We start from the raw sequence: 18,328 nt of genomic DNA on the forward strand, positions 1-18,328 counted from the left end.
GCGAAAAGCTCTTTATGGGTTGAAATAAGCTCCTAGAGCTTGGTATGAGAGACTCACAGTGTTTCTCATTGACAATGGATATAGGAAGGGAGGCGTTGATAAGACTTTATTTGTCAAAGATGAAGGAGGAAAGCTCATGGTGGCTCAGATATATGTGGATGATATTGTGTTTGGTGGGATGTCAAGTAAGATGGTTCAACATTTTGTTGAGCAAATGCAGTCTAAATTTGAAATGAGCCTTGTTGGAGAACTAACCTATTTTCTTTGCCTGCAAGTCAAGTAGATGGAAGATTCTATCTTTCTATCTCAAAGTAAATATGCCAAAAATATTGTTAAGAAGTTTGACATGGAGAATGCAAGCCACAAGAGGACACCTGCTCCTACTCATCTGAAAGTGTCTAAAGATGAAAATGGTGTCAGTGTGGATCAAAGTCTCTACAGAAGCATGATAGGGAGTCTGCTATATCTCACAGCAAGCAGACCTAACATTAGTTTTGTTTTAGGTGTATGTGCTAGATATCAAGTTGAACCAAAGGTGAGCCACACAAACCAAGTGAAAAGGATCCTGAAATATGTCAATGGCACTAGAGACAATGGGATGTTATACACTCATGGATCTGAATCTGTGCTGTCTGGATATTGTGATGTTGATTGGGCTGGAAGTGCTGATGATAGGAAAAGCATATCAGGAGGATGCTTCTTCTTGGGGAACAATTTAATATCATGGTTTAGTAAGAAGCAAAATTGTGTGTCTCTGTCTACTGTTGAAGCTGAATACATAGCAGCTAGAAGTAGTTGTTCTCAACTGGTGTGGATGAAACAAATGCTGACTGAATGCAATGTCACGCAAGATGTCATGACATTGTTCTGTGACAACCTGAATGCTATAAACATTTCTAATAATCCTATTCAGCACAGCAGGATAAAACATATTGATATCCGTCACCATTTTATTAGAGAACTCGTGGAGGATAAGATTGTAGCCTTAGAGCATGTTGCTACTAAGATGCAGTTAGATGATATTTTTACAAAGGCATTGGATGCAAATCAGTTTGAAGTCCTGAGAGAAAAATTAGGGCTTTGCATTTATGAAGACTTGTAGCAATTAATATGGAGTGGGAAAAGTAAGCAAAGTAGTGTGTATGTGGCTAAAATAAAGCGCCCCATTATGGTAAATCATCACTTATTTTTGGAAATACCATCTATTACCTTTTCACACGCTACCCCCACAACCTCACTACCTAATCCAACTCTTCCAACTTCCTACTTCTTCCTCACACTCCCCTGCTAGGGCAACACTAATTTTTCCACAGAAACTTCAAAATGTCACAACATCAAACTACTTTTGCTTAAAAAACTACTAAGTCTACTCAAAAGGTTAGCGCTCCTTCCATGGACTTTCACGATGATGAGATTCTGGATGTGGTTCCTCTATCAGTTATTCCCTATGAGGCCCTTGATTTGAACCATCCCATGGATGCCTCAGCTTTTGCATGCCCCAGTCAAGGTAATATCTCTAGTATCCCTTCTGACTCATCTCATGCCACTAACTCTAAGGAAGATATACACCACACTGATCGTGTCATAAGAAACATAGTCACTAGAATCCTTAATGAAGGATATTCTGTGAAGGGAGTCACTACTCCCCTGTCTAAAATGTACCCCTCTCCGGAGGTTGCACAACATAGTGAGAAGGATGACGATTCCTCCAGTTCTGAGAAGGACATGGCTGCTGAAGGTTTGTGCTCTCTAGGGCAAACTGTGTCTGGTAAAGGAAAATATGTGGCATCTAAAACTGCCAATGCTTCCCATTCTGAGAAGCATTATGTTGCAAACGATGTGATTGACCTAGAGGATGATAGGTCTGATGACCAAGAGGATAACTTACTTCATCACTTAAAGCCAAGTGTGGCTAAGTGTATGAAGACTCGAAAAGGAAGATCTGTGGCTGAACAGATGTCATCTAAAATAGCTAAGAAGAATGCTGGTGTTGGTCTTTCCAAATCATGGAGCAAGGTTGAAGTGAAGAAGAGGAAGGTTAGAGAAGTTTCTGAGTTTGAAGAGGATGTTGAGGAAGATGTCCCTGACATCTCTCCTGTGAAGAAAACCACTGTGAGGAAGTCTCTTGGTAAAGTTGCTGATGTGCATTTGGATAATATTTCTTTCCATCTTGAGGATGGAGCTTCCAAATGGAAATTTGTGATTCAAAGAAGGGTGGCCGTGGAAAGGGAGTTAGGAAAGGATGTTGTTGAAGTCCAGGAGGTCATGGACCTGATAAAGACTACTGGGTTGATGAAGACTATGGCTAGGTTCTCTCAGTGCTATGAGGGTTTAGTTAAGGAATTTATTGTTAACATTCTTGAGGATATTGCTAATAAGAACAACAAGGAATTTTGCAAAGTGTTTGTGAGAGGTAAGTGCATCACTTTTTCTCCCATTGTTATTAACAATTTTCTGGGAAGAAAAGTTAAGGGTGCAGGTGAATTGGAAGCTACAGACAATGAGGTCTGTAGAGAAATTACAGCTAGACAGGTAAAAGGATGGCATATTAAGAAGCATCTTCCTGCTGGGAAGTTAACTGTCAAGTATGCTATATTGCATAAAATAGGAGCTGTAAATTGGGTGCGTACCAACCACACTTCCACAATTTCTAATACCCTTGGAAGATTTATTTTTGTTGTTGGAACCAAAATGAATTTTGACTATGGTAGATTTATGTTTGAACAAATCATCAAGCATGCATCTACTAATGCAGTTAAGCTGCCTATTGCCTTTCCCTCTATGATTTGTGGGATTATCCTCAGACGTAGGTGAGTTTGCACCGAACTGGGTTAACAATTTCTTGTGCCGCTTGTTCAATTGTTTCTTTATTTTTATCCTGTTTATATTTTATTTGTTGTTTAGATATTAGTGTCGTGACATTACCTTCGACATCTTATATCTGATACCAGAATTTCATTCTTGTTTGCAGCTTCAACAACCCCATTCATCTTAGGTCTGTAGGGAGAAGAATTATGATGTGCAATGTTGAAGTTTTTGTAAAGAGCTTCCACCATATTATTTTTCAAGGTCGATCCATTATCAGTAATGATCTTACTTGGCACCATACTGGCATATAATCTGATTCTTGATAAACCTCATAACAACTTGCTTGGTTACATTCGCATACGATCCCGCTTCAACCCATTTGGTGAAGTAATCAATAGCCACTAGAATGAAACGATGTTCGTTCGAAGCATTAGGCTCAATCATACCAATCATATCAATTCCCTACTTGGAGAAGGTCCATGGAGAGGAAATGACATTCAACAGTGTTGGAGGAACATGAATCTTATCTACATGTATTTGACACTTGTGGAATTTCTTCACAAACTTGTAACAGTCAGATTCCATTGTCAACCAATACTAACCTGCCTTCAACATCTTCTTAGCCATAGCATGTCCATTGGAGTGAGTACCAAAAGAACCTTCATGGACTTCAGTCATCAATAAGTCTACTTCGTGTCTATCCACGCATCTGAGGAAAACCATATCGAAGTTTCTCTTGTAAAGAACATCACCATTCAGGTAGAAGTTGCCAACTCATCTTCTTAAAGTCTTCTTATATTTCAAAGATGTCCCAAGCGGGTAGATCTTACTCTGGAGGAAACACTTGATATCAAAATACCACGACTTTTCATCTTTGATCTCTTCAACAGCAAACACACCAGCTGGCCTATCAAGACTCATCACAGTCAAATTAGGAACTTCATTTCAAAACTTCATCGCAATCATTGAAGCCAACAGTGCAAAAGCATATGCCATCCGGTTTTCATCTCGAGGGATATGATGAAATTAAACCTTTGTAAAGAAAGTTGAAACCCTCCTAGCATAATCTCTATATGGTATCAAACCGGGTGGATTCGTCTCCCATTCTCCTTTGATTTGATTCACAACCAAAGTTGAATCTCCATAGACGTCAAGATATTTGATTCTGAGATCAATGGCCTCTTCAAGTCCCATAATGCAAGCTTCATATTCAGCCATGTTATTTGTCACTTGAAAGTCAATCTAGCTGTAAATGGAAAATGAGTGCCTTGAGGAGTAATAATCACTGCCCCAATGCCATTACCATATTGATTAATAGCTCCATCAAATACCATGCCCCAACAGGAACTAGGTTCTAGCCCTTCTTCAATCAATGGTTCATCATAATCTTTCATTTTCAAGTACAAGATTTCTTTGTCAGGAAAATCATACTACACTGACTGATAATCTTCAATCGGTTGGTGAGCCAAGTGGTCAGCCAAGACACTATGTTTAATCGCTTTTTGAGATTGGTATTCAATATCATACTCAGATAACAACATCTGCCAACGGGAAAGTTGAAACCCTCCTAGCATAATCTCTATATGGTATCAAACCGGATGGATTCGTCTCCCATTCTCCTTTGATCTGATTCACAACCAAAGTTGAATCTCCATAGACGTCAAGATATTTGATTCTGAGATCAATGGCCTCTTCAAGTCCCATAATGCAAGCTTCATATTCAGCCATGTTATTTGTACACTTGAAAGTCAATCTAGCTGTAAATGGAAAATGAGTTCCTTGAGGAGTAATAATCACTGCCCCAATGCCATTACCATATTGATTAATAGCTCCATCAAATTCCATGCCCCAACAGGAACCAGGTTCTAGCCCTTCTTCAATCAATGGTTCATCATAATCTTTCATTTTCAAGTACAAGATTTCTTCGTCAGGAAAATTATACTACACTGACTGATAATCTTCAATCGGTTGGTGAGCCAAGTGGTCAGCCAAGACACTATGTTTAATCGCTTTTTGAGATTGATATTCAATATCATACTCAGATAACAACATCTGCCAATGGGAAATCCTCCTAGTTAAAGCAGGCTTCTCGAAAATATGCTTGATTGGATCCATTTTGGATATCAACCAAGTAGTATGATTTAACATATACTGACGCAGACGCTTAGCAGCCCAAGCCAATGGGCAACAAGTCTTTTCAAGCATAGAATACCGAGTCTCACAGTTAATGAACTTCTTACTGAGGTAGTAAATAACATATTCTTTCTTTCCAGTTTCATCTTGCTGACCCAGAACACAACCCATACTCTCATCAAGCACAATCAAATACATGATCAAAGGTCTTCCTTCAACAGGCGGCGATAAAATCGGAGGCTTAAGTAGATACTCTTTGATACTGTCAAAGGCTTTCTGGTAATCCTCGGTCCAATCACAAGATTGATCTTTCTGAAGATGCTTGAATATAGGCGCACACGTGGTAGTCATATGCGATATGAATCTTGAGATATAATTCAAGCGTCTAAGAAAACCTCTGACTTGCTTCTCAGTTTTGGGCGTAGGCATTTCTTGTATTGCTTTGACCTTGGTAGGATCAACTTCAGTACCCTTCTCGCTGACAATAAAGCCCAACAACTTACCAGAAAAACACCAAATGTACACTTATTGGGATTCAAGCGGAGTTTGTGCTTCCTCAAACACTGGAATAACTTCAACAAATGCTCAACATGCTCTTCTTCATGACTGGATTTAGCAATCATATCATCAACATAAACTTCGATCTCTTTATGCATCATATCATGAAAAAGAATGGTCATCGCTCTCTGGTATGTTGCACCAGTATTCTTTAAACTGAAAGGCATCACTCTGTAACATAATGTTCCCCATGGCGCAATGAATGTGGTCTTCTCCATATCTTCGGGTGCCATCTTGATCTGATTATAATCGGAAAATCCATCCATAAATGAAAAGACTTTGAATTTAGCCGTATTGTCTACCAAAATATCAATGTGTGGCAGAGGGAAATCATCTTTTGGACTAGCTTTGTTCAAATCTCTATAATCGACGCACATACAGACTTTTCCATCCTTCTTCGGAACATGCACAATATTGGCCACCCATTGCGGATACTCAGCGGTAACAAGGAAACCAACATCAATCTGCTTTTGAACTTCTTCTTCTATCTTCACTGCCATATCAGGATGAGTCCTCATCAACTTCTGTGGCACTACGGGGCTGATATCTACTGCTAGGGGCAGAAAGTTAACGAAGAAGACATTGACATTGGTAGCTCCGCTGTATACAATGTTGGAGGAATTGGTGGCTTCACTCGCAGTGGACGCCTATTTGCACCATCAATATTGCGCACGAATACTGAAACTGAGGCAGCTGCCAAGGCTAAAGGAAAACAGGTATCCACCAAAGAGGTTACTACCGAGGAAGCTCCTCCTAAGACCGCATTCGAGAAGGAAGTGGATGAGTTTATGAGGATTATCAAGAAAAGTGACTACAAGGTAGTCGACCAGCTAAATCAGACACCCTCAAAGATCTCCATTCTCTCACTATTGATGTGCTCTGAGGCACACAGAGCAGCCTTGTTGAAAGTACTGAATATGGCCTATGTTCCACCAGAGATAACTGTTAACCAGCTGGAGTCGGTAGTTTCGAATGTACACACTAGCCATGCGCTAGGTTTCACCGATTATGACCTGACGTCTGAGGGCAGGAATCACAACAAAGCCTTGCATATCACAATGGAATGCAAAGGGACGGTGCTTTCCCATGTCTTGGTTGATACAGGCTCTTCTCTGAATGTTCTCCCAAAGAAAGCCTTAACGAAGTTGGATTACGATGACGCCACCCTGAGGCCGAGTAATTTAGTGGTAAGGGCTTTTGATGGCTCTAAGCGAGTTGTTTGTGGCGAAGTTGAGTTTCCAGTTAAGATTGGACCGCAGGTATTCAAGAGTACCTTTTATGTGATGGATATCCAGCTTGCCTATAGCTGTCTGCTAGGTCGACCCTGGATTCATGCTGCCGGTGCTGTTACTTCTACTCTCCACCAGAAGCTCAAATATGGACTAGAAGGTCAGATCGTCACCGTATGTGGTGAAGAGGATATTTTTGTTAGCCACCTGTCTACATTTAAGTATGTGGAGATGGATGGCGAGATGCATGAGATGCTGTGTCAGGGCTTCGAAGCCATAAACATCAGTGAGGTCGCGCCCGAAACTGTCTTTTCACCTGAGTCTGAGAAGGTCGGGACTTCTATCTCTTCATACAAGCAAGCTGTTGAAGTGGTTAAGGCTGGTAATTCCCAAGGCTGGGGCAAATTTGTGGAGCCAATCATAAAAGAAGACAAGTTTGGATTGGGGTATACTCCGGGGTCTCAGAAGAATGAAGCCGGTACTTTCTCCAGCGGGGGTTGGGTTTCTCCCCACACCGTCAATGCTGCAGATGAAGACAAGGCTGACAGCGACTGTGACTTAGATAGTTGGATTCGCCCGTGTGTCCTAGGAGAAAAGCTTGACAATTGGTCGTCTGAAAAAGTCGTCCGGTTTACTCTACTGAAGGAGTAATTTTTATTGTTTTCCTTTTATCACATGCATAACAAAGTCTTACACTTTGACCAAGGTGTAATGACTCATCTGTAGGGCCATCCATTTAGTTACATTTCGCAATTATTTTCTTCATCAATAAAGGACAGCTTTTGCAAACAATTTTGTGTTCTCTTTCTTTCAATTATTTTTACTTTTACAAAAACGGAAATGTTTCTTTTTCATGTTTCTTTTTCGTTTTTTCTTTCCAAAAAACACCTCGTAAAACTGATCACCCGGATCTTACTGCTAACGACACTGTTATGGCCAAGTATGACTTCGACAATCCTATCTATCAAGCCGAAGAAGGGGCTGAGGAAGATTGTGAATTGCCTGAGGAGTTAGCCAGGTTGTTGAAACAGGAGGACCGAGCTATCACACCTTATCGGGAGGTGGTTGAGACCATCAACATTGGTACCGAAGACGACAAGAAAGAGATCAAGATCGGGGCCAGTCTACAGGCCGAGAGGAAAAGACCGTTGATCATGTACTTGACTGTGTTAGAAAGGTCAATGGGTTGTGTGCTCGGTTAGCATGACGAGTCAGGTCGAAAAGAGCATGCAATATACTACCTTAGCAAAAAGTTTACCGACTGTGAACAAAGATACTCACTGCTCGAGAAAACTTGCCGCGCTTTGGCATGGGCTGCTCGCCGACTAAGACAGTATATGTTGACTCACACGACTCTATTAATATCAAAGATGGATCAAGTCAAGTATATTTTTGAAAAGCCAGTAGGGTTTCTAGGTGGCAAATGATGCTGACAGAGTATGACATCCAATACACTTCACAAAAAGCCATCAAAGGAAGTGTCTTGTCAGACTATCTTGCCGCACAACCGATTGATGATTACCAACCTATGAGGTTCGACTTTCCTGATGAGGACATCATGTTTCTCAAATCGAAAGATTGGGAGGAACCACTCCCGGAGGAGGGGCCTGACCCTGAATCCAAATGGATTATGATGTTTGATGGGGCTGCCAACGTCAATGGTCGCGGAGTTGGTGCAGTGTTGATCACATCGGAGGGGGTTCATATGCCATTTTGTGCCAGAATAACTTTTCCCTGCAGAAACAATGAAGCCGGACGAAGCAGAATGGGTCCGTTCTCGATACAATCAGCTGAGCCTAGTTGAAGAAAAGAGACTAGCAGCTATATGCCATGGCCAGCTATATCGGAGACGGATGAAGAGAGCATTTGATCAGAAAGTGCGCCCTCAGGAGTATCAAGTCGGTGAATTGGTACTCAAAAGAATTCTTCCTACCAACACAGATCACAGGGGCAAATGGACATCGAACAACGAGGGTCCATACGTGGTTAAAAGAGTTTTCTCTGGCGGAGCTCTGATGCTAACAACCATGGATGGCGAAGACTTCCCGTCCCTTGTCAACTCAGATGCAGTTAAAAAAATACTTCGCATAAAATAGACCCGCTGGACAGTAAAAAGAATAGTCCAGGCAAAAAAGGGGTATCCCGACGAACCAAAAAAAAAAGAATGAAGAGGTTCGGGCAAAAATTAGGGATATAAAAATCCAAAAAAATGTACACCCGGTGAGTCGAAAACCCGAAAGGGCGGCTCAGGCAAAAAAGGGTATCCCGGTGGATTGAAAACCCAAAAGGGTGGTCCACGCAAAAGTTAGGGAATAAACGAATAACTGCGATCTGAGTTCATCCGTGTTATATCACCGTTTCATTCAATCCGGCAATCTTCGAAGGTTAAATATCGTCTAACCATCCACTTCAGAAAGCAAGATGAGAAGAGCGTCTTGAGGACATACGAGCCATAGTAGAGTCGAAACTCGGTGGGACCCCGTTTCCACATTGCCATTAGGATAGTTTCTCTTGTTCAATTTATAGCGATCGCATCTTTCCAGGGATCAGCTTCCTGATGTACTCGCCTATTCCTGGCACAAATTTTTCAACCAACAAAAGTCGAATATTCAGTTAAAAAGCCTCTTTATTTTTCATTTATCAGTTTGTTTGCAAAAGATGTCTGAATTCTTGAGGAAACATATTGCATCTGAATGTAATGGTGGCTTTTGCAGATGACTTGCGCAGGAAAACAGTTAAAATTTCTTTGAATGTGCTTAATCCCGGATGGTGAATTCAAACCGAGTAATTCCCCGGGGCATACGTGTATTTTTTGGTTACAGGTCACAGGAACCGGATGCCAAGTCATGAATCCTCACCCCCAAGCGGTTGACAAAGCCTCTCCTCTGCAGAGCAGGTTCCCCAGTAGAGTTGACAGTATCCACACTGTCTATCCCCAGTAGAGCTGACAGTATCCAGACTATATATCCCCAGCGGAGTTGACAGTGCCAGACTGTATCTTCCCAGCAACAGCGGAGTAGTCGCATACCCAATAGACAAGAGGGTGGTGTTCATCTCATTCCCCCAGCAGATTATTTCTAATCCCTAGCTTGAGGACGATTAGCAAGTTCATATCCCCAGCAAAGGTCGATTCCTACGACATTCCCCATGAAGTGCTTTCCTCACAGACTCTCCTCGCAGAGCCTCGCCAAGCAAAGTTTCCATAGTTGATACTTCCCCAGCAAAGTCAACTTTTCAAAAAAGGCCGATTTCTTTTCGGAGGCTCCCCGGTCCCGGCAGACGGATCGTTCCCCACAGAGCATTCAAGGATTGATACAGTGATCCGTTCCCTGCCAGAGTTGCTTCCCCAAGAAGATTTCTTTTTTCTTTTGCACCATGCATAACATTTGCATTTGCATTTGCATGCATATCAAACATACACATAAGCTGATAAACAGGTTCTTCAAAGCAGACTGAAAAATTACTTTACAACCAAAGTCATTAGATTCGCCCAGAGGATCAAGTGTGTGTGTGATCCAGCATGAGGGTCATTTCGAAGATTCAGCCTGAGAATCCTTGTTCCAGTGATCCAGCCTGAGGGTCATTTTTGAAGATTCAGCCTGAAAATCGTTTTCCAGAGATCCAGCCTGAGGGTCATTTCGAAGAGTCAGCCAGAGAATCGACTATGAGCATTATTTCCCCAGCAAGCCAGCTGGAGGAATAGATTGACAGCTCAACAGAAAATCAACCTACAAGAGGATCCAGCCCGCGGATCGCATTTAAAAAACAAAGTTTAATCGAAGAGTCGGTATAACATGTTCTAGCCTGAAGAATATGTACGAAGCCCAAGAGTGGGATATTCTCGAAGCTGTATATCTAACATGAAGATTGGGCGCAGATTTCGAAAGAGAGTCAACCAGTGCATGCCTCAGATGCGGGATCCTGATGATGGGAATTTATCATCAAATCAGTCCCGATCTAGCCAGAAGATCGAAGAAGATCTAGCCAGAAGATCGAAGAAGATCTAGCCAGAAGATCGAAGTCAGGTCTATCCCGAAGACCGGAAATAGATTCAGCCAGAGAATCGAAATGATTCAGATCTAGCCAGAAGATCGAAGTAGATTCAGCCAGAGAATCAAAGGAAATAGATTCATCCAGAGAATCGAAACAAAGGAGATCTAGCCAGAAGATCTAGCCAGAAGATTGAAGAAGATCTAGCCAGAAGACTGAAACCATATCCAGCCCGAGGATCAAAATTAACATCCAACCAGTGGACTAAATTGAGTATAGATTCAGCCAGAGGATCGAAACTCAAGATTAAGTCAGAAGACTGATTCAGATTCAGCCAGAGGATCAGAAGAGAAATAAACAGCGCGGTGTATTTCAGCATTTTTGTGGTGTTCTCAGAGCGCAAATTTTCGATCTGTCTTTGGTATTCAATCACAGCTCACCCTGTTTGTCTGATAAGTTGTTCGCTTTCATCCTGCTCGGGTTAACTGATGACTGAATAGGGGTAGCTATAACACCCCAAAATTTGCCCTCCTCATTCACGCATTCCTTTTTAAGTCATTTAACATTAGATACATTGCATTTCATCATGTCAATCGGGATTAGCTCCAAGAAGCTTGAACATCATCCAGGACACTTTGTGGGTTCTATTTAGATGATCAGTCAACACAAGGGAAAGACTTGAGTTACTTCCAACAGGGGTCTATTCGTCAGTCAAAACGTTAATCTTGAAGGAGCAAAGGTTTGTTCATGACCTGTCATGCTCGCTAGGCGAAGCCCACGTGTTATGCAAAAAAAAAAAAAAAACGAAAAAAAACGAAAAAAAAACGAAAAACGAAAAAAAAAAATAACGAAAAAAAAATTAAATTAAATTAAATTAAATTAAATAAATAAATGAAAAAATCTCAGATTTGGACCTCTCTCATTTGAGCCCATAAAGCCATGAAAATCAGGTTATAAAAGAGGGAGAACAAACAGAAAAAGGAAGAGAAGCAAAAAACTATGAGGTTTCCTTGGAACAAAACCCTGGACAAAACCTGAAGAGAAACCTAGACAGAGAGAGTGAGAATTAATCTGCAGCAACCTCCAGGCAACTCTGAAAGGTTCATTCTGACTCACACACTTTCAGCTCAAGCAAACCCTAACATTGGTTTGCAAATCCAGTCGTGCCATTTGATTTCAACCGATCTCTCCAATCAGGTTTGCCCTATATCCATCATCTTTATGCCTTTAATTTGAATGCTCTAAATGTATGAGGTATTATGGGTGAATTTGATATCCTTTTGATGCATGTGTTTGACAAGAGGTTTAGGCCTCCTACCCTTGGTTGCTTTTTATGAGCTTTTTGTGAATTGAAAGGGCATTATTCATGTGGTTACATTTTGATTTGGGGGCAACTCTTGGTTACCCTATTTTGTTTCTCTAACCTGTTTGTTGAGTTTTGTTTTGTGAGGGCTCATATGACTCTTGCAGAGATGGTTTGCCTGGTGTTCCACTTTATTTGTGGGATACCACCTGGAGGTTTCATTCCGATTACCTGTACTGACTCACTTTCTTTGATGGTGTTAGCTTGGAAGGATCTCAGGGTTTATCGTTCCTTTAATTGATGTTACTTCGGATCTTTATCCGTGTGGTACTTTTATATTTTTCCCGCATTTTACTGCTTTCCTTGCTGGAAGACCTCGATAGGAGGCAATGTTTTTGTGTTTACTTTATGCAGGTTCCTTTGTCCAGGACTCCTTTTGCATAAGCATCCCTAACCCTACAAACCCATTGATTTTTCTTCTCCTAACACGTTTACTCCTTCTACTACAGGCGAGTAAGTCTCCAAAGGTCGAGCATCCGGTAGATTGCGTAGTGACGTCGTTCGTCCAAAACCCAATCCATAACCCCGTAGTTAGCCGAACTACGGCTTGCTCTGATTCTCGTTCCAGATGAGATACGTAGGCATAAGACGCGATGTCTTAGCGAGCACAATTACCCTTAACCCCTAGGTAGCCGAGCTACGAAGACTCTGATTCTCATATTCAGATGAGATACGTATGCAGTGGATGCGACATCCGTGCGATTCATTTTCTTTTGACCCTCCCTTTTTTTAGTAAATAACACAGTAGATAAACCCACACCCTTTAGACAAGAACTACAAAAGTGGATCCCGTAGAGTACTACAGATGCGTAGGGGTGCTAATACCTTCCCTTCGCATAATCGACTCCCGAACCCAAGATTTGGTTGCGAGACCCTGTCTTGTCCTTTCCTTTTTTCTAGGTTTACTTCGAGCGTTTCCTTTCCCTCATTTGGGATAAATAACGCACGGTGGCGACTCTCCTGTCTTTCTTCGCCGGTTGCTTTTTTTCGCATTCCATTTTTCAGGTTGCGATAGGGTGCCCCAGTTTTCTTTACTTTAGCAATAGATAAGGCTTAGAACGGAGTTCCAATCTCCTCCTCAGCTTTAACATATGAAAAAGACGACAGGTGGCTCACCAAGAGTGCTTTCTCTCCACCGACGATGACAAGCTTGCCGTTCTTCACAAATTTCATTTTCTGGTGCAGATTTGACGTTACAGCTCCCTCCTCATGAATCCACGGCCTTCCTGACAAGCAGCTATAGGCCAGGTGGATATCCATTACTTGAAAAGTAATTTGAAAATCACTCGGACCCATCTTCACTAGAAGGTCCACTTCTCTAATGACGGTCTTGTGAAAACCATCAAATGCTTTGACGATCACACCACTATACCTCATTGGGCGCCTTGGTAGGGTAACCTGGACATAGTAGATTTCGGGAGTACATTCAGAGAAGAACTGGTATCAACCAACACATTTGACAATGAATCCTCCTTGCAATTCATCAATATATGTAGTGCCAAATTGTGATTTCTGCCTTCCTCAGGAAGCTCTTTATCACAAAAACTTAGATTGTTGCAAGAAGTAATGTTAGCCACTATTAGATCAAAATGATCCACAATAACGTTGTGCTCAACGTAATCTTTCTCCAACACTCTTTTTAATGCTTCTCTATGCGTTTCGGAATTCATTAGCAGAGACAACACTGAAATATTTGAAGGAGTTCGGAGCAGCTGCTCCACCACATTAAATTCACTCTTCTTGATTAATTGTAGAACTTCATCATCATCGTTAGGCTTCAATTTGCTGGATTCACCAGACTGACTCATTGGAGCACTAACCGGGTTTACTGCAGGTACCTCAACCTTCTTACCAACTGCAACCTCTTCTACATCTTTTAGAAAGACTGGACCAAACACACGACCATTACGGGTCACTTTCCCAATATCGATTATATTCACAACAGAATTTGTCGTAGGCAATGGAACCTCTTATCCATTCTCCATCATGGTAGCATTATACTGATAAGGAACAACTCTATCGGATGCATATTGGACAGGGCCCGCTAACCGTATTACTAACGTCGATACCAAACTATTGATGCTGCTGCTATCAAATTGAATCACTACCTGCTTTGGGGTCTTAAACATAGGAACGATAACATTAACATCGTCACACAAGTGACGGGACTGAAAATTCTGAATCATACCCTCATCCATTAACCTTTGAATATCCCTCTTGACAATGACGTATCCTCGAGGGTTTGCACAACCATCATGGTCATGCTCGCACTCACTAACCAGACAAATGTCCTTATGCATCGTACCATGGACCTTCTGATAAAGCGGACATCATAAATCTTAAACTCTTCAAGACAACCATCTACCATATTGACAGAGGAATTACCATGAGCGGGCAACATATTGGCTTTCACATTCGGTGCACAGTCCTCAAGGGACACCATCCCAGTCTTCACAAGTTTTTGTACCTCATACTTCAATGGGTAACAATTCTCAATATCGTGTCCGAGAGCTCCTTGATGAAAGGCACAATGGAGTTTGGGCTTATACCACCACGAAAGTGGTTCTGGAATTTGAGGTGGATTTCTTGGTTGAACTAGGTTCTTGAGAACCAAAGACGGGTAGAGTTCGGCGTATGACATAGGAATAGGGTCAAAAGAGACCTTCTTCTTCTCGAAATTTTGTTATTGTTGATTATTTTTGTTGTTGTTATAGTTGTTGGTTCTTTGTTGCCGTTGTTGTTGATGTTGTTGTTGAATTGGCATTGATTGATTGTTAGAAAATAATGGAATAACTGATGAAACTTGATGTTGATGCTGATGTGGTTGCAGATTTTTTCTAATAAGAGGCCTCATTTTCCTCCCTACAGATACTGCATTGGTTTCCCCTTCCTTATTCTTGGCAAAACCACTTCCATATTTCTTACTAGATGACACCTCTTCCTTAGACAGACGTCCCTCACAGACTCCTTCCTCTAACCTCATCCCCATGTTTACCATTTCGATAAAGTCACCGGGGGCACTGGCAATCATTCGTTCGTAATAAAACGAACTCAAGGTCTTCAGGAAAATCTTCGTCATCTCCTTCTCTTCAAACGGAGGATTAATCTGAGCAGTAAGTTCCCTCCATCTATGGGCATACTCTTTGTGTCTCTCATTATCCTTCTGAGATATACACCTCAGCTAGTCTCTATCAGGCGCCATGTCCATATTATACTTGTACTGTTTCATAAAAGCTTCACCCAAATCGTTGAACGTAAGAATACTTGCACTGTCGAGCCCCATGTACCATCTCAGAGCAGCACCAGTCAAACTGTCTTGAAAGTAGTGAATCAATAACTGATCATTATCAGTTTGAGTTGACATTTTTCTGGCATACATAACAAGGTGGCTAAGTGGACAGGTATTTCCCTTATACTTTTCAAAGTCAGGGAGCTTGAACTTCATCGGGATCTTCACATTTGGTACTAAGCAAAGTTCATCAGCACTCTTACCGAACAGGTCTTTTCCTCTCAATGTTTTCAACTTCTTGTGCAGCTCAAGGAATTGATCCTTCATTTCATCCATCTTCTCATAAACATCCGGGCCCTCAGAAGACTCAGAATGGTAGATGGTGTCCTCAACACGAGGCAAGGTATGAACAACTAGAGGCGGCCCAAACATGACCGGGCTAGATGCCGACATAGAAGCAAATGTGGGTGCAAACCCCTCAGGCATAAAATTCGGTGGCATCCCCCACGAGAATCCGACAGGCATGGTTGAGGTAGAAACCTATGAGACGACAGTCCTCTGAGGAGGAGGAGTTGCATGAGTTGGTGAAGACTGATTATGCGCAACAAGAACATACTCCATAATAGTAGTCAGACGAGCAATCTCATCCTCCAATTCTAGGTTCTCTTGCTCTAAGTGCTCCATAGTTCTTAGTTGATTGGCGCGAGTGTTGTATCAGTGAGTCAACTTGGCTGAGGCACAAAAGAATAACCGATAAGACATCTGGCAGAAGTAAACCTGTTATGCAAATGATGCATGAAATGCAATGTTTTGTTTGTTTATAATTTCAAGGAACATATGAAGTTCTATTTGCAAATATTAAATAATAACAATAGTAACAATTTGATTGACCATAAAAATCGCTTTTATTCAAAAAATATTTGGAAGGATTACACTGAGTACAACTTCAGAAACCAAAGTACAAATACAAGAGAAAAGGAAACTAATCATCCTAAGTACCCCTTAGCAACAATGTCAGATGGTCTGGCTGCAGGCGCATACTTCCTTCAGATGCGTCGAACCTCATACTCAAAAGATGTTTTCATCTGAGCCTTCTCGAGGACAAGATGATCAACAATCTTCTTCCAAGCACCGGAAGGCTGAAGCATTCTAGATGAAGATGGACCCTCTGGCTCTCTCTGTCTCTTCACTGCTCGATCTTCAAGGAGTTCAATAAGTGCATATTTGTCCTTAAACTCAAGCTGCAACTCCTCATGCTTTCGGCTCAAAGCATGGAACCGCTCTTCCCACATATCTTTCTCTTGCTTCATCTTGGCGAGTGCGTCTTCCAACTCCTCTACATCTTGGTTAGGGAGAGTTGATGGCTCAACCATAACCATAGACATAGGTCTCTCACAAGCATACAACATCATTAACTCCAAAGCTTTCCTTTTCACCCAAGAAGTGTAAGCTTCCAAAGCTACACAGTTGTGCAGACTAAGCTCGTATCTTCCTTTCCTATGCATATTATGCCAAGCATGAATCATATTCTGCTTCAAATGTTGGGGATCTTTACCCCTTGATAGAAAAGACCTTCTAACTGAGTGTTATTAGGGTTGTCTCTCAAGGGGAACCCAAGTTGTCGACGAGCCAAAATAGGGTTGTAGTTGATTCCTCCTCGCGTACCAATGAGAGGAACATTAGATAATTCACCACAACTATCAGTAATATCCAAGCTACTCAATACAAGATCATACTAGACAATATCATCATTAGTGAGAGGCATAAGTCTATGGGACCATCATAGACATTGTTTGTTCTCCATAAAAGCATGCGTCTGAGGCAAGTGCAAAATAAACCACTTGTACAAAAGAGGAACACAACACACAATAATCCCGCCACCTTTAGAATTCCTCAAATGCAAAGAGAAGTACACATCACCCAACAGAGTAGGCACAAGATTCACAATCAAAAAGATTCTAATGGCGTTAACATCAACAAAACCGTCAATGTTAGGGAACAAAGCCAAGCCATAGATGAGCAACACAAACATGGCTTCAAAAGCATCCATACTACTGGCTTGAGCAAAGGCAGCAATTTTCCCTATGAGAAACTCAGAAGTCAACCCAAACATTCCTCCTTTCTTCACCCAATGAGCCTCAATCTCAGACTTTTTCAGATGAAGAGCTTCAGCTATAAGATGAGATCTGGGAATCTTCTCCAATCCACTGAAAGGCACCTTGTCAGAAACGGGTATTCCCAAGAGATGGGCACACTCCTCCAACATAGGCATAAGCTGATAATCTGAAAAAGTGAAGAAATGGTAGAGAGGGTCATAGAACTGAACCAACACACTCAAGAGTCCTTCAACCACATCAACAGATAACACAGATAAAAGCTTCCCATGACGTTGCTTGAAATCTAAGGGATCTAATACAAAAAGATGATAGCTTCCTTAGCTCTTTCAAATAAGGACATCTGAAACTGTACTTCTTAGTGTTCCTTCGTGCATAATCCATGGTCTGAAAGTATTTGCAAATAAAACCTCAGTTCCTTGAATTTATTTTTCGTGTGGTGAATGTTATGATGTGCATGAATGCATGAATGCAAAAATCACAAATAAGGGATCACACACAAGGCAAATAAACAAAGGTAAAGGGATGAATCAATTCATTGTCAAGATCAATAATCTATTTTGGTGGATTATGGTTTTCACCTTATCAACACCCAAGTTCCATTGATATTGACAAGACTTGATTGGATCAACCAAGAATCAAAAGGTTGTTGTGAGTCATGAGCATGGAGTTAGGTTAAGAACCATTCCAAAGGAGTGTACTAAGCATAAAAACCTGTAGATCATGTTCTAACAATGTTCCGAGAGTCTTAATTCCATCTATCGTATATTATAGGTTAGGATGACCAACTCATCAACCCATAATATTCTCAAGAGAAACATGTCTGAGTGTAGTATCGCGTAACAACTGTTATCAGGTCTACACCTGAACAGTCGCCATACTACGTCCTAAATAGGCCAAGTTG

The 18,328-nt window shown here is 41.4% G+C and overlaps 1 protein-coding gene across 1 annotated transcript; it reads left to right on the forward strand.

The window, feature by feature from the left end:
- The first annotated feature begins 1,392 nt into the window (after positions 1-1,392).
- Positions 1,393-2,723, forward strand: LOC127102471 (uncharacterized). The gene is made up of 4 exons (XM_051039838.1): positions 1,393-1,507; positions 1,619-2,037; positions 2,104-2,622; positions 2,712-2,723. Exons 1-4 carry the CDS (start codon positions 1,393-1,395, stop codon positions 2,721-2,723), a joined length of 1,065 nt encoding a protein of 354 aa, XP_050895795.1.
- Positions 2,724-18,328: the final 15,605 nt, after the last annotated feature.

Source organism: Lathyrus oleraceus, chromosome 7, assembly GCF_024323335.1.
Source record: "Lathyrus oleraceus cultivar Zhongwan6 chromosome 7, CAAS_Psat_ZW6_1.0, whole genome shotgun sequence".
NCBI classification, from domain to species: domain Eukaryota; kingdom Viridiplantae; phylum Streptophyta; class Magnoliopsida; order Fabales; family Fabaceae; genus Lathyrus; species Lathyrus oleraceus.

Bases quoted from the DNA above. Each gene is read 5' to 3' on its own strand.
- LOC127102471 (XM_051039838.1), top strand. From the start codon at position 1,393: ATGGACTTTCACGATGATGAGATTCTGGATGTGGTTCCTCTATCAGTT. The intron at 1,508-1,618 runs GTAATATCTCTA...TCCTTAATGAAG, and splicing joins TTTTGCATGCCCCAGTCAAG to GATATTCTGTGAAGGGAGTC. The intron at 2,038-2,103 runs GTTAGAGAAGTT...TCTCCTGTGAAG, and splicing joins TTGAAGTGAAGAAGAGGAAG to AAAACCACTGTGAGGAAGTC.